At 37.7% G+C, this 19,224-nt stretch overlaps 3 protein-coding genes across 9 annotated transcripts; 1 reads left to right on the top strand and 2 right to left on the bottom strand.

Moving 5' to 3' along the window:
* The first annotated feature begins 367 nt into the window (after window positions 1–367).
* Window positions 368–7,831, top strand: LOC131800206 (probable G-protein coupled receptor No18). 6 transcript variants are annotated; one of them, XM_059117901.2, is made up of 4 exons: window positions 4,511–4,652; window positions 5,252–5,367; window positions 5,791–6,605; window positions 7,014–7,831. In XM_059117901.2, exons 3-4 carry the CDS (start codon window positions 5,833–5,835, stop codon window positions 7,330–7,332), a joined length of 1,092 nt encoding a protein of 363 aa, XP_058973884.1. In that variant the 5' UTR covers window positions 4,511–4,652; window positions 5,252–5,367; window positions 5,791–5,832; the 3' UTR covers window positions 7,333–7,831. The 6 variants fall into 6 exon arrangements, with proteins under 6 accessions (XP_066030040.1, XP_058973883.1, XP_058973884.1 ...); XM_066173928.1 differs by having other exon boundaries at window positions 4,530–4,652; window positions 4,964–5,367; XM_066173943.1 differs by lacking the exons at window positions 4,511–4,652; window positions 5,252–5,367 and adding an exon at window positions 368–704.
* LOC131800205 (uncharacterized protein KIAA1958-like) lies at window positions 7,061–11,567 on the bottom strand. Of its 2 annotated transcripts, XM_059117899.2 has the most exons (3): window positions 11,429–11,567; window positions 10,284–11,353; window positions 7,061–7,302 (listed from the first exon to the last, which is right to left on the bottom strand). In XM_059117899.2, exons 1-3 carry the CDS (start codon window positions 11,547–11,549, stop codon window positions 7,291–7,293), a joined length of 1,203 nt encoding a protein of 400 aa, XP_058973882.2. In that variant the 5' UTR covers window positions 11,550–11,567; the 3' UTR covers window positions 7,061–7,290. The 2 variants fall into 2 exon arrangements, with proteins under 2 accessions (XP_058973882.2, XP_058973881.2); XM_059117898.2 differs by lacking the exon at window positions 7,061–7,302 and having other exon boundaries at window positions 8,289–11,353.
* Window positions 11,568–13,803: 2,236 nt separating this feature from the next.
* LOC131800200 (beta-2 adrenergic receptor-like) lies at window positions 13,804–15,377 on the bottom strand. The gene has a single exon (XM_059117894.2). It carries the CDS (start codon window positions 15,261–15,263, stop codon window positions 14,337–14,339), a length of 927 nt encoding a protein of 308 aa, XP_058973877.1. The 5' UTR covers window positions 15,264–15,377; the 3' UTR covers window positions 13,804–14,336.
* Between the last annotated feature and the right edge of the window lie 3,847 nt (window positions 15,378–19,224).

The following is a 19,224-nucleotide window of genomic DNA, read 5'->3' as shown; positions in this document are numbered from 1 at the left end:
GTTTGATAATTACATCGGACTCCTTCTCATCACTTCGGTTGTTTGAAATATAAAAACACAATTTGAGAAGATAATGTTTTCGACGAAACTTATCCGGGCCTAATTAAAAATTTTAACCTAAAATCCCCGTGCTTTGTAAAAAGCACGACCACAAATTCGTTTAAAAGCTTAGCAACTGTAGGGAACGATTAAGTTCTTTGTGAGATACTGGGCAAATATTTTTTGGTCACACTTAATTGTATAAAAAATATATATATATAAAGCAGAATATGTAAGATCCTGCTTGGATTAATTGGAACTGTTATGTAAATTTTTAGCTCAGAAATGTGCACGTCAAGTTGTGGGCCGACAATTTTCGCTCATCAAAAACAAACTCTGCACCTGTTTGCCTTAAACGAGTTTCGCCCGAAAACTTCAAATAGTCGAGTGGAGATCACAGTTGGAAGCTTTTCGAAGGATATAAAAAAAGCCATAAAAGTCCCACAGAAACAAAGAATCATTTCCCTCAAGCTGTTTCGTCTTTGGGTTAAACGCAGGTGTCGAAATTGTCATACAGTCTGCGAAAAGTCGGCGCTCAGAACAAGGACGAACTGCTTTGATCCCGTGCAAGCCATCAAAGTTTGGCCTAGTAAATTATTTCAATCAGTCGATTTACTGGCCCGTTAATTAACAACAAGGCACAACGCCGATTAAAAATCTTTCAGGTTAGTGGGGAGAATATGTTAGACTGTGGATTATTCCGCAGTATCGCAAGTTATGGTAGAAAATTATTATAGGAAAGCGATTGTGTTAGAAGTAGAAAAGAATTAACGATGTCTCATGAGTCCGCGCATAAACGATAGCCGACTGCATTAACTCGATTAATCGAACGAGATATCGAGAAACTCTTGAAACAGTCCAAGCATCATGCAATCTTGGATTTAAAGATTCGGGATATCTTTTTTTGCTATTTCAATCATGGTGGTTTCATTTTTTTTCGGCAGTAATGAAATGGAAACAAAAGATTCCTTGCCGGCCAACGAGCTGGATATTTAGTAAAATCGAATATGAGTCGGCTCTTTAATGTGTCTGTTTACGAACTAACTTCAAAGACCCTTAAGTGTTAAGCTGAAACTGCAGTTGCGAAACAAGAGTCAGAAAGCAGTGAAAGACACAATTATAGCTAAAATTAATGATTAAATAAACTGCTAAGAAATAAGTCACCCACTAGACCCACTACAGTTAAATTTCAAGAAGAAAGACAGGCATGCCAAATGAATTGAGTATTTATCAATCTAAATATATTTTCATTTTGAACCAGGGAACATTTCAAGCTAAAGCAAATCAGCGCAGCTGCATTACAGGTGCAAATCAAAAAATAACACGAAAATCGTAACATACAATACAACTAGAGGGTCTGGTCTGCAAAATTAATGGGCAACACTGAAAAGGAAGCCAAGAACGGAATAAATAAATATGATAGTCGACAAATCATATAAAAATGCAACTGTCGGAGGAATAAAGATTCGTGCCAAACGAGCTATAACTTATCTCGTTTCTTTGATTCCCAAAAATTTGAAACGGTGATTGTAAACTAAAGCGGCACAAAAACAAATAGTGATTTTTCGAAAATTAAAGAAGTTTCAAACGCTTGGAGATGTTATCGCTTTGAAAAATGAGCGACTTTTAATTTCGTTTGCCAAAAAATTAAAACAAGAATTCTAGTCTGCCACAATATACAGGGGTTGCATATAATCCTCTCAATTTTCACTTACAATTCTAAACAATAAATGACAAAAACTATGGATTCGAAACGAAATACTGTAAAATGGCATGGTTTTCATTGGTACTTTTGTTTTTCGTGAGCACGAAGAAAAAAGCTGCAAATCATGGAATTTACATCACAAAACGCCTTGTGTTAAGGAAACATTTGCTCAGACAGAAAGAAGTTTTGCTTTTCTAACTATTGCAAACAAACAACCCCAGTTAATTAGTGCCTCATTCGTAACTTCCTAATAATTCTCCCACGCCATGGGAAAATGATTGAAGAAAACTTCAACAAACAGATTCGAGGAACTGACTAGACAAAGCTGAGTTCCATTTCCTAATTCGTTCCAGAAAGCGCTAATTTGCTTTAGTCAATTTTACAGTCTTTAAAACAAAACGTTATAGGTTAGAATTCATTAACAATTTAGTGACAAAATAGCGGCTATTAATGTTTGCGTTTGAATTTTGAATTGGGACCACTCGGTCATTTAATTCTGAAATTTTTTCACCATAAACCGATTGTCATTCATAGTTCACAAGGTTAGCATGCAATTTTTTCCCTAAGCACAGTGTTCAAAAAACATGTTAGCAAGTTCCTTTTTTTCCAGTGTCCAGAGTGTAAATAAGTTTGTGTCATTGTTTTTTTTTTTTTTTTTTTTTTTTTTAATTAAAAAAAAAAAATTAAAAAAAAGTTTGTGTCATTGTTTGAATATGAGCACTTGAAAAATAAAATTAATGCCTAACAAGAGTCAATAAAAAGACTTACCCATATGGAAGAGGCAAAACTGAAAAAAAAAAAATGTCAGGTTATGGTAGGCTCACTTTTCTAACTGAAAATGTATTGTTTGAAAATTGTCCACGTGATTTGCCAAGAATAACCTTTGTTGTCAGTTGAAATAGGTCGAAGTTTTCTCTTAAAGACACCAAGGACAAGACAGGCCAGGAAAACTTGCCAAATCATGGACATTTTTAAGCACCGAAACATAAGCATTGTCAATAACACTTGTAAAAGAGGCTTTGGTAATGTTGAACAGGATCATGATAAACCTAGCAATTGCTTCTCGCTTGTTGTATTTTTTGCGCAAGTGACATTACAGCTGTAGTATAGATTGAACTGCACACAAACTACACGAAACTGGCTACTTTACCTAAGATATCGATTCTTGGCTTTCAGATAAATAAAACGATTTTCTTTTTAATCGCAAATGGTGTGACAGATATGCGTGTACAAATGATAAAGATGATTATTTCGTAGTGAACCAGATGACTGAAATGGATCCTTAGAACATGTACTATGTTAATTTGCAGTTAGAATTCACCACGTTTTGTCAGTTTCATATCAAAGCCAATAAAAAATCGTGTGAGGTTAGAAAGGTTTCTTTAATATTTGAAAGATTGACGTATGTTAATGAGAATCAATGATTTTTCATGCTTTTGACGGCCGGAAAACCCTGAGGAAATTTAGCTGCGGTTTATACGTGACATGCATGTGTGATTTTAAAAGTGTTTTTTGAAAAGATCGATTGGGAAAATCTGCAAGAGATTCAAATGAGCATTGGATTTAGTGAGGATCACTTAACCTTCAGATCAAAACTGCCACAGCACACATGGTCAATTGATTGTCCGGACAGATTTTACTAAAGTCACGATTTAAAATTTAGAATCGATCCAAGATTTAGGTAAGTTTGAGAAACCATTTGTTTATTCCCTCTCCACGAAATCCATGTTGAAATTCACCCTCGTGAACAAAACAAACTAAACGGAAACTTTGTTATGATATGTAAGGAGCGCAGCTATAAAAATCTTGAAAAGAAATAGATCACCACAAAGCTTTTGCCTCACTCTAAAACACCTTAGAAAAAGTAAGATATTTTGATTAAGACTGCTACACCATTACTTGGCGGGTAAGGACTCGGACATAAGTATTTAGAAAACGCTGAGAGTTGCCTTGAAAAACATTTAGAAAAAATGTATTTTTGATCATATACTTTAGTGCATGCACAGTATCTGCTTAATCAAATTTTCGGCAAGCTTCCAACAGCATACATTAGCACCATGAAACTTAAAATAGTAAGTGGTCGCCAAAGACTGATTGAAAACGATTTTTGAGTGCAGATATGAACCCAACTCGATGCATGCCATATGATTGTTGCCGAATTTTTTTTTTTTTTTTTTCACGAAAGAAAACAGTTTCAAATTAAGATTGTGAACGAGGCCGCTGAACAAAAAAACGCCAGCACCAAACATGGTAAACTATTTACCTTTTCATGTGAATAGTGTCATCTGGTGTTTACAAATCATGATAAAATTTCTCTTCATTTCTAGCGCCCTAACTTAAAGCAAAACACGAAAATTTAGATCTTTCAAAATAATTTTTTTAACGAAGTAACTCACATTTCGTGCATTTATACACAACGACTGGCCGAAATCGATACTCTATTCGTGTATCCTATATTTCAATAATTTTTTGAAACCATTACTTTTTCGTGACATAACTCACGATATTCAAGCCAGGAGTTTGATGAATAAGTAACTCTAGTTTTTGGCAAATACAGGAGTGATATATCCGACATTTGACGGTTGAAATGTAAATTCACGACGGAAGCATTTTCTTTTCATAAAGTATCAAATTGCGGAGTTCATGGCTTTTCTGTGAATCACGCCCTGTCAATTAAATGCAATCAGTGTTCATTGTCGGTCTAAGAATGTTCAATGCCTAATACTTTTAAGTACACTAAATTGCACTAGAAACTGCAAATGGCATCAATAATGGATTGATAGTCAGGAAACAGTGAAAGCGCTCGCTGCCTTAATTCAAGGACGTGACCCGCTTGGGGAAATTGGAAAGAGAGACATCTGCATCTCAGTCAAATCAAATTCATATGTGTGTTATGTTTTGGCGATACGTATGTTTTTCCTTCTTTGTTGTTCTTGTTTATTTTATTTCATTTCATTTTTGCGACTAGGTTTGAACATCAAACGAAAACCGGTCATTATGAAAATTCATTTATTTTAAAATGTTTTACTTTTAGGCGTTGAAATGGAAGAAATAGGTTTTTTTTTCTTATGGAAATGTACACGTCTTTGGACAAAAATTATTCGATCGGGCTTTAATCCCAGTAAGGTAACTTAAACTTGAGCGCCTGCACCAAAGTCGTTTTAGAGTAGAACGGTTACCACTTGTGGTTGCAAGTTGCACTGTTATTTTTTGATTCAGGAGCAGGATTTTTCATGTCAATGACATGAACTCAACAAACGAAGAGTCCGGTTTTTGATTCACTCCTAAGCTCTTTCGAGAATTGGCAGATGAAGAGACATTTATTTATGCCAAGAACGTCATTATGCCCAGAACGACGTCTTCTTCCTTCGATGGCGACTGAAGAGTGTCCTTTTCTGTCTCACAAGCTTGTTAAAATTCAAGAAACTCGTCGTTTTGATTGATACCGTGTAAACGTGCGTGATTCATAACAGTTTTTATTTGTTCAAATTTCTTACTGGACATTAGCACCTAATACAAATTGAAATGCGAATGGTGAACCGAAAGGAAGAGAAAGAACACAATTTCCCAACACCGCGAGGGATTTTGAGAAGTCTTAATAGTAATACAGATCGAACATATTGGTAAGTCTCAATGGGGTAATGCCTTTTACGACCAAAGGTTAAAATATGTCAATTTTCACGCCTGACAGCGAAGTGTTTGCTGTCTAACGGTTTACAGCTGACCCCATTGAGACCATCTGGATCTGATAGAAAACTGTCCAGTTAAATTTTAAAAGCAACCTGGGATCGCCACGGTCTTGAATTACTTATTTTCGTGATTAATCTAAACTCGTGCCACACTTTCAACCAAAAACTTAACATAATAATAACACAACTCAATCCAAAACATAACCTAGCAGCGACGTGGGCATTCGTTACAATTAAATTTTTCGCTTTCATTGACTCCGCGAGAAATTTTCTTTTTCTCTGAAAAGCCCTTGTGATTATCAGTGCTCTTGGTTTAATTTTATCCAATGTTTCATTTATGTTATATTTCAAATTCAGACATATTGGAGTTTGTACATCCTTCGTTAGAGGATCACAGACATGGCAAACCCGACGGTAACCATAGCAACGAACTCCACAATAATCCCTATCGCCGAAACGCAACCATTTGACTCCACAGTGAGATCTATATCCACTTTCCTGCTGATTATCATCATTCTGCTTACCCTTCTCGGCAACTCGCTCGTCATCCGGGCGTTTATTTCTTTCCGGAAGTTACGCAACGTTACCAATTACTTGGTTGTGTCCTTAGCAGTAACAGATATCCTAGTCGCCATGTTTTCCATGCCGGTCTGGGCGGCATATCTGTTAACAGGGCCACCATGGATTTTCTCCTTGTGGCTAAAGAAGATCTGGCAGTCGATGGACATTTTATGCAGTGTGGCCTCCATCTCACATCTTCTACTTATCAGCATAGAGCGCTACATCTGCATCTCTTCTCCGCTGACGTACCACAGTATTGTGACCACGCCCAAGACACGTGTAGCAATTTGTGCAGCGTGGTCCTTCGCGCTGACTATGACCATCATCAAACTGGTCACCTGGGATATGTCATTCTCAGCAGCTTACCAGTTGACAGCGTTTTCACTCTGTTTTGCCGCGCCTGTTTTTATCATGAGTTACGCCTACATTATGATTTTCAGAGTTTCTCGTACACAGGCGAAGAAAATGCTACTCAAGATTGGAGAAAAAACCAAAAGGTTCTGCCTCCCAAAAGAGCTGAAGGCTGCCAAGACGCTAGGAGTGGTAATGGGGGCTTTTGTGCTCTGTTGGTTCCCATTCTTCTTTCTAAATTTCTTTAACGCTCTTTGTCGGTAAGTTGTGTCATTTGTGTAACTCCAAAATCATGCATAATTGCTCCTTGCAAATTCTAAGGCCCATGAGGGATCAAATTTCCGACCACAGATATTACACCTCTTATTTTCAGTTAACCGGAGCCAGTTATATTTATCACCTGGCTGGAGGAGGATTTGTGGGGGGGAGATCTCATGGTTTTTTTTTTTTTGGGGGGGGGGGGCATTCGTCGTTAACAGAGTATTAGAGGGAGACTCTACAAATTTTGTTAATTTAACTGCCAATCAGGGGGGGAGCGGGAGGGGTCTTCCGATCCTCTAGGCGAAGAATAATGATCGGACTTTAAGGTGGCTGACGATGAGTTGTGTGGTAACTCTGTCAAAAGGCATTAATTACGTTACAGTAAGTATCACTCCTTTTCGTTGTAGTACATGTCCTATTCAAGTAGGAGCTGTAATGGTGGCTAAAGCGCTTCACTATTTTAATTCAGTTCTCAACCCAATCATCTACGGTCTAATGAACAAACAGTTCAAGACTGCCTTTAGACATCTCTTCACCTCAACATACTCTAGCGTGACGGGAAAGGCACAGCCCGTGACAAGGTCAGATATCGAGAGGCAACTATCCAGCATCAAAAGTTGGGGGTTAACTTCTCTAAAAATCAGATCGTCAACTCAAGATAAAGGAAACGCTGCAACGACGGAACTATGTAATTACCTAGAAAAAAGTACAGGGACAAGTTTGTGAAACTTTTACCCGAAAGTACATGTATACTTGTATCTATTATAGTATTTTTGGGTTGAATCAGTGTAAAAGCCGAGGACATAGGTTATCATCCCGATAAGCTATGAGAACCCAAAATAAGAACAAGAAACTTCACAAAACTCGCTTGTCAGACCAATCTGGTCAAATACAGCGGATGAGAGGGAAAAAAAGGTGCCGATTGACTTGCAATGACAGAAAAAACACGGCGTCCTCAAGCATTTTACACAAAAAAGCTTTACTGTAGATTAATGATTTAGTCGCCTAATTTGTCGAGAAGTTATTGGGACCTTGATCAGTCAAGGCGACAAGGCCGAAGAAAACCTCGATTTGAAAAAATTCTTTATATTTTTGGTAATATTTTCGCGAATGGGTGGATGCGTTAATCGTCTCTAACGGTGTCAAACCTGAACTTCAGGAAAATATATGAGGGCAGCTTTGAGTTCTAAATAGAAACTTAAATAATTTACCGTCGTAGTTTCCTTTCTCGTGGTCATGCACTTTTGGAGTTTTGCAGAAGACGACTAAGAGATGTCCAAAGTTTATAAAACACACGTGCTGAGCTATTGTTCTGTCCATTAGATCTTTCGTTTTGCCGCGACCTTATTGCCATCGCTGTCGTGGTTTACTTGAGGTCCCTATTCACTGTCATCGACGACAGTCCTTCTTAGAAAAAACCCTCAACTGGAAAATCAGACTACACGATCAACTGCTCGTCTGGGTTTCAAATCCTTTACTGCACTTCATTTTCACCCCCGTAGGGATGACCTATATTCTAAAAGCGATTAGGGGAGAGGGTTTGGGGGTCGGGCAAAGCCAAAAATATAAAAAATAGAATATTCAAAAAAATAATTCTTGTACCATCCAAAATCCCTATCCTCCCCCAATAATCTCCAATTGTTCGAAGGCCGATTAGCGCTAACCCAGGGTTAAATTTAATCCTTTACACCCTAACATCAGTTTTCATATTCTCCATACTGTTCTCTGTACATTTACTAAGGTGCTGATGAGGAGAATTTGTCTAACAATCAATAGTTTCTTGAGTTGATGATCGTTTGCTTTATTCATTTGACATCAATGTGTGATTCAGTGGTGATATTGTAAGGAGAAATTAGATGCTAGTCACTCTCAGGTGTTAAAGAGTAAATCCAGGTCTCTTTATTTCTTTGTTCAAAAGCCTTTTAAGGGAAAATTTTCCATATTTTTGTTTAAGAACATCCAGTGATCAAATTGCAAGCAAAAGCATTTGAACTGAGTTTTCTTTTAAAGCTCTCAGACCTCAAATCAAGTTCACACTTACCCTAGGTTGTCTTAACCCAGCTTTGAACAACTCGCGCCTGACGGACAATTCGCTCCTAGTAAACGTAACATAATGGTTGAGGCTCTCAGCAATGCACACAAGCAAACAGTGCCATTCACAATGACAGTTGAAATTCATTCTTTAATTTAACCATGAAAATATCAACTAAAATTATTTCAACTTTTCGCCGAGTTACACAAGTATTAGATAGATATAATCGGCGTAATGGTAAACATTGAACATTGTTCCTAATATTGGCATTTATCTGCCAGCAAATGGTGGCGAGAATAGTTTCAAACGTGCAGGACAATTTCTACACCAACATCGGAAAACAGATAAACGGTCTGTATATTTACAGAGCAAATTGTTGCCGGGTTAAACATATAACTTTTCAATGTAACTTATAATCTCAACCATTCATTACTGCACGGAAGCGATTAACCCTTGACACCCTAACATCAGTATCCATCTTCTCCATACTCTACCCTATCCTTTGGTACTCACGAGGAGAAATTTGTATAACTGGTGATCATTCTCTGTATTCTCATGACTTTAATGTATGATTTGGCGATATTATTGTAAGGAGAGATTAGATGCTGGTCCCTCTTACGGTTGAAAGGGTTATAAGCACCCAAAAAAAAAATATCTACACTGCGTGAAGTTATGATATGACGTGAATAAAGTTGGAAAGACAAGTATTTCAAAGATAATCGAACAGAGAATATGTCTATGAAGGAGAAAAACGACAGAAAAAAACTCGTGAAAATTTCTTCGCTTTCAACCCAACTCCTCAAGAACGTAAAGATAGTCTCAATGAACTGAACCGTTGGCCGTCAAACGGCCAAAAGATTTATCCATAAGGCGTAAAAATTGACAAATTTTAACCGTTAGTCGCAAAAAGAGTTAACAGTTAAGTTTTTTCTTTTAGTCACAAAGGAATTTTATATGTTAGCCGAAAAAGCCATCACCCCATAACCCTTTAACTCCCATGAGTGACCAAGACAGAATTTCTCCTTACAATATCAATGCAATATCAAGCAGACAAGTGATGAGAATAAAGAAAAATATTAATTAGGAGATTATTAGTTGATCCTATACCAAATTCTCCAAACTAACATCACAAGAACTACGTTGCAGACAGTAAGGAGAATTACTAATGAGAACTTGGGAGTGAAAGGGTTGACCCTATAAGAGCAGCGTTGACCTCTTGAAATGAAATTACTGCCTCTGTATGCAAATTCAACGACAGTTATGAATGGCTATAACTTTTGAGAGATGAAACGAGTCTTAAAGGTCCAGTCTTACGTACATATAAAAGTAGAATTCGCTTGATCCTTCTTTTAAAATTTTCCTGTATAAAAAATTCCATCCGACTTAGCTTTAATCAGCGAGCTCTTTTACCTGATCTATTCTTAACTGTTATTCACCCAGAAAAAAAAAACAAAAACTCGTAGAACTTCCACAACATTTTGCTATTTGTAAAAAAAACTCATTTTAACAATTACTGTAAATATACTTAAACTGGTTTAGGAAGGATAGGAGTTGTTTTCACACTCTGCGCCAAATTGCTTTCGGCGGGAACATTTGCCACAGCAACGGATTGATTGTCTTTCAATAAAACTGGAAATTTACGAACCTGAAAAACTATCTCTCCACCGGGTTGGTGTTCTTGTTGGATCTCCACCATTGTTCCTATGACTCTTTGATCAGCCTCACGGCTAGGGGTTGTGTAGCAATGCTGTGGAGCTTGGCCGGCGGTAACAAAACTGCTCAGCAGCGAAGATTTGCGTTGCTCTACCTCAAAAGTTGATGATTCCGCAGTAGGTGCTAGGCTGTGCAAATTTCCGTGCGATAAAACAGCAACAGAGGTCGCTCTTAAGCAGTGGTTGGTGAGATGCGGCACAATCCCAGCTCGTTTGCTCATCTCCTTTAAGAAGCAGCTAAGAAATGTCTTTCCAATGGGTGAAGGCGAATACCAGACGGTGTCTTTAGGGTTAAACCTTGCGCTGTGGCTATCTTTGGGCCTTTGAAACAGCACGTCAGAGGTAGGATTCAGATGTGCTAGGTAGTTTTTCAACGTATTTACTGGACATCTTTCGGAGCCAGGTGCCGCAAAAATCTTTGTATCAGATTCCACTTCGTCATCAGCGTCGGCGGAAGTGGTAGATGGTAAAGAAGGAGTCATTTTTCTGTGAAGCTCGAAATATTCCACTCCTTCATCTCTCATTCTATGGACAAGCATATCTCGCTTCAGAAAACGTTGCCTTTCCCGTCCCCGCCGACCGAAATACAGCCCCACATAAAACCATGCTGTACGCTGAAGCTGCGACGGATTTTTGCTATCAGCTGGCCCGAGTTGACCGCTATCAAATAATTTTTGAACGTGTTCCCTTGTCATGGCCTTCTTGTGAATAGTAGCTTCTATTTTGCCAGATAATTTCAGATCTTTGACGAAGGCGCCAAGGACTTTGTTTGCCTCTGTAAACGCCGCATCGGCAATGACTGAGAAAGGTTTGTTGTGAGGCGGAGCTCGAAGATGGCGGTCAATTGCAGATCGAATGGATTTTAGCGAAGTCGCTTTGTAATAACTGCCGTCCTGTTTTCTTGCTGAGGTATAAAAGGACCTCAAGCAGACATTTAACTCTTCTTTCGACATTTCCTCGATTGGTTTCGAGAATTTAGCACCACCAGGGCTCGCCTGCCATTCTGAAACAAAACATTTTGTTTGTGTCATTCGAGACGTTTTCATAAACCTTTGTAGTAAAGCGTAACAAAACTCACCGTAAAATATTTTCATTCCAAACTTCGTGGCTTTCACTGTTGACTTCGCTGTAGCATTGTCTAATAATCTCTGTATTTCCTCGGGCGGTAATTCTGCAAATCGATTGCTTGCAACCGCCATGATTTTCGCAGCAATAAACACTGGCGTGAAAGAAACGAAATTGTAAACACGAGGTTATTTTCCATATAAGGTGACGACGAAGCATATGTGCCAATAACCTGTTCAAATGTCACCCAATAAAAAAGCACGACTGCCTCTGAGTTAAATCTGTAATTCACTAAATATCTAATGTTGTTTTGAATTTGATTTGGTTTGAATATTTATCAACTCGGATCAAAAAAAATTATACTCGGAACTGGCAAACCATTTAAACTTTAAAATTGAAATTCGCGACTTAAAATACGAAAGCAACGTTTGGTGCATTTAACACCAAAAGGTTTTGCTGTAGTTTTATATTTTCCTGTTCATTGTAAACAACAGTATATTTGCATATGGTGGAGCATATGGCAAGGTAACACAGTTATATTAGCCAGTAAGAAAGCTTTCGTAATAATAGCGGCGCTACTATTGTGGTTTACTCATTACCGACAAGAGATCACCGACCGATCCTCCTTGAGAGAGAATTTTCTATTGTGAAGAATAATAGGCCTGTTTACTAAATATCTTTACAGAAAATTATTCAATATTTAACTCTTATAACAAGCTTTTCAAGCCAAACCAATACAGAATTTTGAGACATAATATCGCTTGCATGTGTCACGCAAACCACTGTCACACTGCATAGACCGTTGTGTGATAGACCGATGTGATACAATACTAAGCCTAGGAGGATTTTAATCAGATCGAATGATATTTAAACTACTGTGACCATTTCTTATGCTTGAAAGATTTCTCAGTGTGCAGAACAAAATGTTAGTTTACATTTTTATATTGGCCAAACTAACAATCAAACGCAAAAAATCTTAGATCAGTTTTTATACGTAGACTTCCATTGTATTAGAGTAAGATTTGAAATTTAGTAATATTGTGGAATAATACCGGCCAAGTTTTAGATATATTTTATTATATATATTTTTAGCATATTTGGTCAGGTCACGCTCTAATGCAAATCGTGCGTGAGCAAAGATATGTAATGGATTTTACAGAGAATACGGTAAAAAGCCAGTTTTCTTGAAGAAACGGTCTAATCTATCAAAAATTTCAGTAGTTACAGAAAACTTTTTTCAACATTGAGTGACTTCAGTACATTTAATTTTCTACTGCACAAAAAAATGCTCCAAACAAACTTTTCAACCTTGAGCATATTCTTACATGCATTCCTTGTACAAAAGAACGCGATCAGCTTACTGGACAAAGTATCAGAGCGCATGTAACTCGAACCTTTTCATCGCGGATTAAACGTATAAACAAAGGCAATTAGACGTGACCAAAAACAGATTACAGGCGAAAGCCGTCGCGCGAGTAAGAAAAATTCAGGAAAAAAACAATCAATGTTTGCGCGCCTTGCTTACCGATCACTGGGAGTGAGGCGGGGTAACTTCGATTTTCCTTTTGCTGAACTTTCTTGACTCGCACGACGGATTTCGTCAAAAAGGAGGGACTGCTTGCAGTTTAGGCTCAAAACGGCTGCGTTATCTTGTCAACATTGATTCTTCGATAGGCTAATGTTTCCACTTTTTTCGAAAATCCTGTTACTTTCCTTTGCTTGTTCTTTGTTGTGATCATTTTTTGGTATAGAAGGTTGACAGAGTAACACCATAATCTATAGACAAGCCTAATTTTACTTTCATGCAACGGTGAAACGAGTCCAACCGCTACGTTTTCGAATGCTAATGGCTGAGTGGAGTACAATTCAAAGAGTAATCGACAGAGTGATTTCAAATTGGCCGAGCGCGGAGAATAAAGCTGACTTGAAAACCCCTGAGGTGCACAATTCAGTCCGATAACTGATTTAACTGTTACAAGAGATTACAATCTCTCGACCTTTACGATGGCAAAATGCACGAAACTCAGGGGTGAAAAATTTAATTTGATGGTACAAGCTCTTCTGGCGAATGCATACTGGTAGTTGGCTAAAATTCAGGTGCTCATGATCCCTTAAGGAGTTTTCTTTGAAAACTTTGATTGCAAATGGGAAAAGGCCCGAACTTTTTCCAGAAATGCAAGAGTCACATGAGAAGAGTGGAGACTGCACTGAACACCTCACAGAGGTACGTATTTTAATCTGAATCGATTAAAACGTCACGGTACAGATACTTACAGCAAAGAAGAGAGTTAAAGCCTGATTTCTTTGTTTATTGAGAGAAAAATTCGAATCAATATGAAATCTAGTCTCCTTAGCAGCTGTTTTTTGGGATGTCATGCAATGTTCCCCTTAAGAAGCGTTGTGGCGCGGAGCGTTACGTGACATCCCAAAATTTTTCTTGAAAACATCAACACGTAAGATAGATGATGAATCAATCGCTTCAAATCAAGACGCTTTTACGCTGCTGTTTTAACTTATCAACCCGTACATGCATTCCTTTCAGATCGAACATTAACCAGAATAGCAGAAAAAGATGTTTGCGCACAAATTAGCCTACTTTCTCGGGCGGGGCTCATACACTTTTTGCACTTAGGTTATCACACGCGAGCCCTTGGTTGTTGTGCCGTACATTGTCAGCGGTTTCAAATTGAAAATGTCAGTCTGACGTGTGCGAATTAAATTTCCAATAAAGGGGGACTGGTGGACGTTTTGAAACTATGGTGAATTTTTCACACCCAGCGTAGCAATACGAAGTTCGTTTTCTATTTTTTTAACACAATTTTGGGCAAGTTTTTAGATTGGGCAGAGCTTTAATAGATAATTTCTTCCTGTTGGCCACTGTTTTTTTTCCTCGTCTCAGTTTGTTCGATTTTTGTGAGTAACTACGGTATTTCATCCTCAAGGGTAGCATCTGATGCAAAAATTAAAGTCTTGAAAGCTTTCCGAAAGTCATTGTTCATGGCAGTGTATATAATGGGATTTATCATTGAATTACCATAATGCATCCACTTGGTCACCAATATGACTTGTGGATTAACCAGAAGACAGTGTTGTTGCTCGCATAAACTGTAAATGATGTTTATCACAACAAATGGCAGCCAACATACCACAAACGCGCCAACAACAACTCCCAAAGTCTTGGCTGCTTTGAGCTCCCTTAAAAAGTTGCAATGACTCCTTGGGTACTGCGCAGGCGTTGTTGCGTGTATTTGTTTCACGTGATATAGCGCCACTTTCAGTATAATTGAGTATGCAGTGATTATCACCAGCAATGGAACGCAGAAGCACATGATCGTGGCAACGAGGTTGAAAATGCGCTTGGCGAACAGAAAAAAGCTCGCAGTGGCCATGCACGAAGAATAGATCCAAACGCAGCAAATGATAAAAATCGCTCTCCGGGGAGTCATGATGACAGAATAACGCATTGTAGTCATGATGGAAAGAACCCGATCAAAACTGATCGCCATTAAATTCATGATGGACGCGGTACCTATCAAGATGTCCACCATGGTCCAAACACGTGACAAATCTGCGCCAAATACCCACACGGGTCCTGTCAGGAGATATGCCACCCATACAGGAATAGAGAATAGCGCCACACAGAGATCAGAGCACGCTAACGACACGACGAAGTAGTTTGTCACTGTACGGATGCGTGCAAAGCGTGAAAAGGCGACAACAACGAGACCGTTTCCAAATACTGTAGCCAAGATGAGAACAATGGTGAATGTGGCCGTTCCAATGCGGAAATCGTCAGAAAATTCTCTAAGGGAGTTTGAAGATGAATTTGAACGGTTACCATTTGCCATATCCGGCTGTTCTCTTTCTCTTTTCTTTCTTTCCTCCTCTTTTTCTTCTCCTTTCCTCTTTCAATTGTCCCTTTAATATATTTGAACTCAGTCTTGCAGGATACGGCCGTTCAGTTCAAGATGCATATGCCACGCTGTAAGCAAAATGTGAGGTCGTCAGTCTTTCTGCTTCAATTCTGTTTTTACGTAATGTAAAACCTTAAAACACCCGCAATATTTAAATCTGAGACCATGATGGACAAATTAATCATGCCGACGTCAAAACTTAACTTACAGATGCACATTAATGAGTAAGTGAAATCCTTGAGGCATCTGTAATATCTCTAAGTGACCGTTTAATAATTGACCATGCCGTGGAAAGCACTTACTGAAGAACACTCAAGGGTAAATTAAAAACCTAAATCTCTCACGACATCACAATCTGCCACCTATTAATTAAGTTTCTTCCGCGAATCCTGGGACTTGTGAATGCGTATAATGAAACCCTCAATTAATATTTCACTGGTTTGTCGGCGGTTATTTACAGTCGGAAGATCCATTACGAAGCCATTAACTCGCTTTCTTGGCTTTCGCACGCTATCATCCATGTACGCATGTATGTTTTGTTTGAACAATTTGGATTCCTTGTTCTAAAAATATTTCAATTTCATTCCATTGGTTTTTTTTAAAATTGTGGTTACATTACATGATCATAGAGATAAATTACTGACTATCTTACAGTTTCAGTGCAGAGGATTATACTAATTCGACGCAACGAAGAGGGTTTCATCACTTTCGATTCCTTAAAATCTTGGTAAAGCTTTCAGCCACGATAACTATTGCTTTTGTTATTAAGAATTTGTGGTACTCAAAATTCCCGTCTCTCCATTGCGGTAGAATCAAGTTGTAATTGGTGGGCAAATGCGAGAAGATAAAGTTCTTCACGAGATGAGATGCAGATAACTAAACCTATTCGCCTTATACATAGTGACTAGAAAAGCCCCCCTCCCCCCCCCTTATGATTCTACTGGAATCGATGCAAAAAAAATCTCGAGTTGATTTTAATTGAGTGTCGAAAGTAGTCCGGAATTGCAATGGTTTTGCTTTACATTGGCTTGTGATTGGTCCAAAAATTTTCGCCACTATCTCGACCAATCACGACTTGGTCGCCCGCGCTTTCCCGCGTATAGGCAGTTCACTTGCTTTTACTTTAAGGTCTCACTCGTTCTATAAATTAATTTCTTTTCTCCTGATTGGCTGTTGGAATTTTTTTTGGTTTTGGTTTTGCGTCACTCAATCGAAAATCGCTCAATCACAAAACATCGAAATAAATTGGCAAGTTCAAGTTTCTCGTGAGTTGCGGCAGATAAAAAAAACTATTAAAACCCTTTTGTCGTATTCGACTGAACTAAAATGTGTTGATATCAATAGATGTGTTTTTTTTCTTGCTTTTCCTGTCACTTTTGAATTTATCGAAGTGATTCTTGCATTGGGTGACTGACGATCACTTGAAGGGGGATATTATGCACTGAGTTCACGAGAATTTAATCCATTCTAAAGCCGCAGAATCTCATAATCTTTAACGGCTTTTTTGAATAGGAAACTCAAAGTACTAAAACTGTAGATGTAAGTTCAATTTTCATACGTAAATGCTTTCCGGTAATTGTCTTGTACACGTCGTTTGTGGGATAACGGCCGACGTGAAGCTGTTCTATAACAACTTTTAGCGCCATGTTCCTAACTTGGATCATCCATCATTGTTAGAATTGAAAAAAATAATGAATGAAGAAGCAGATTTCAAGACAGAGATTAAGACTGGATAAAGGAAGAAAATGGGAGATCAACAAAAGAGATGAAAAAACTTTAAAAGGGAAGGATTGTCTTATTCGGGAAATACAGAAAGCGAATTAACTGAGAGCTGTCAAAGAGCAACAAAAGGACACCGAGTTTGTGGTAACTTGATAGCACGCAAACAGGAACCTATAACTCAAACGGTCGACCGCAGCAGGCAAATTTGTAATTTTTCAACGTTTACCTTCCTGTTAATTGTTGAAAACAGAAGATTCATTTTTGGGACACCAAAGCATCATTTTGTAGAATTACTTCAGCAAACGCGAAGAAAAAAAAAGCCTTATTTTGAAACAATATCTTACTCGAGGCCTTTACACTTTCTTAGATAAATGGCCCTTTTACGCTCAAACTGTTCAAGTCAAACAGTTGGACACTAGATTTTTTGGGAAAACTCGTTAACACTGAAGAACCACATTCGACTTTATGTTAAACTGTTCTCATATCAGACAAAACAGGAAGAAGTTCACTTCTGAATTGCACCCCGAAAGAAAAACCGCTTCCGTACACAGCCACCTGCTTGAACTGTAATTCAAAATTGGAATTTCACCGTAGATATGGCTTGATAAGAAATATTACAAGAGTGACTTATTACAAGTGTGACTTAAGATTTTGCCATGATTTGTGAGTTATTTTTCAGTTCTTCTTCAAATCGCCTCAGTCAGTCCTGGTCTATTTTACATATTTTCCTCAAAACATCTCAGTCTTATCACCTTGCTGAACTCCTACTTCTATCTGTGCTTGAAATTCCTGAATAGAGCTGTTCTATTTGTCATCGATACTGGAACAATGTACAATATAAAGAAAAACATTTTGTAGTTGAACGAATTTAAGTTTTTGGTTCGCAATTAATTGACATTCAGCGTACGTGGGATTCTTCGCCGTATTTTTATTTAGCTACAAGACACTTAACTTGTATCATGCTCAATCCGACATGTATGATATCTTTTATAGTACTTCTTATACTTGTTTCAAATGTTACTTAAAAGAAAGTGGTGCAAACAGATTGGGCAAACTGGACTTGTCATGCAAAGAAGATCAAAATGTGAAAACGTTGGAACGATTTCAAAGAAAGTGTTTACTCGCCAACTTGATTTTGTCATGTGATTTTAACACAGAGCCGGAACTATTCCACCGATTATCCTCGTGCTGCCTCTATAACTTTTAGAACGAGTGGAAAACAAATCTGACGGGTTATTTTGACTTACCGGTCTGATAACCTGATAACTACAAGGTTGCGAAGCATGAACTGGTCAATGTCTCATACCATATGTCGACAAGCTGTTCAGTGCTGACCCATGAGCTCATAAGCGGAATTCATTTCGTTTAACACATTTTCAATAACTTATGAGGATGTAATTAAGGAACAAAATATTAATTCAGCATGTGTGACAGGAAATTTGTCACTTTAATAGCCAGTCTGCAAGTTTTCAAAGGAGAAAATTCAAATATTTTATATGTATTTTCTTTAAATACATATAATGAACTACAAAAGCCATGGCAACGCAACATCTGAACGAAAATTATTTATTTGAACAAAGGCATTGCACAAGTTTAGCTAATCTAGCTCTGATCTTTTATATTCCATTGAAATTGGAAAATAAATGGCCTAATCGACAAAAGCCGTAAAGAAATTAGAAATTTTTCATCAAGGTTTTAAAAGGAAAATGTTTCATCTTTTTTTGATTATTCATTCAACTGTCAGAAATATCTTAACAACCTGATTGCATTTCGAAAATCGAATTTTTAATAACAAGGTGAAATTCTAATGAGCATTGAAAGTTTGGAAGGTTACAAAATCCAATAAATACCAGAAATAAAGATTCAAATTCCTCGAAGATCAATGGAAGATATGGTTTAAAACTTCGTTTACTTTATTTCTAGCCAAATTTTTTACATTTTAAACGACTACAATAATACAAATTGTCTCGTAACGTATTGTTCATCTTTGGTCAACTTTTCATGTTACGATCAAAAAACGAATCTCACATTGTTAAGTCTTCATATCTCTCAATCTTCGTACAATAAAAAGTCTCTGGTCAACTTTTCATGTTACGACCAAAAAAGCGAATCTCACATTGTTAAATCTTCATATCTCCCAGTCTTTGTATAATAAAAAGTCATTTTAATACAC

This window comes from Pocillopora verrucosa, chromosome 1 (assembly GCF_036669915.1).
Source record: "Pocillopora verrucosa isolate sample1 chromosome 1, ASM3666991v2, whole genome shotgun sequence".
Lineage (NCBI taxonomy): Eukaryota > Metazoa > Cnidaria > Anthozoa > Scleractinia > Pocilloporidae > Pocillopora > Pocillopora verrucosa.
Note: the sequence above shows the minus strand (reverse complement) of the source record. Positions and strands in the feature narration are given on the sequence as shown.

Coding starts and splice junctions, on each gene's coding strand:
- LOC131800206 (XM_066173943.1), top strand. CDS start 5,833: ATGGCAAACCCGACGGTAACCATAGCAACGAACTCCACAATAATCCCT. Junction 6,606..7,013: donor TTCTTTAACGCTCTTTGTCG/GTAAGTTGTGTC, acceptor TTTTCGTTGTAG/TACATGTCCTATTCAAGTAG.
- LOC131800205 (XM_059117898.2), bottom strand. CDS start 11,549: ATGGCGGTTGCAAGCAATCGATTTGCAGAATTACCGCCCGAGGAAATA. Junction 11,354..11,428: donor TGGAATGAAAATATTTTACG/GTGAGTTTTGTT, acceptor GTTTTGTTTCAG/AATGGCAGGCGAGCCCTGGT.
- LOC131800200 (XM_059117894.2), bottom strand. CDS start 15,263: ATGGCAAATGGTAACCGTTCAAATTCATCTTCAAACTCCCTTAGAGAA.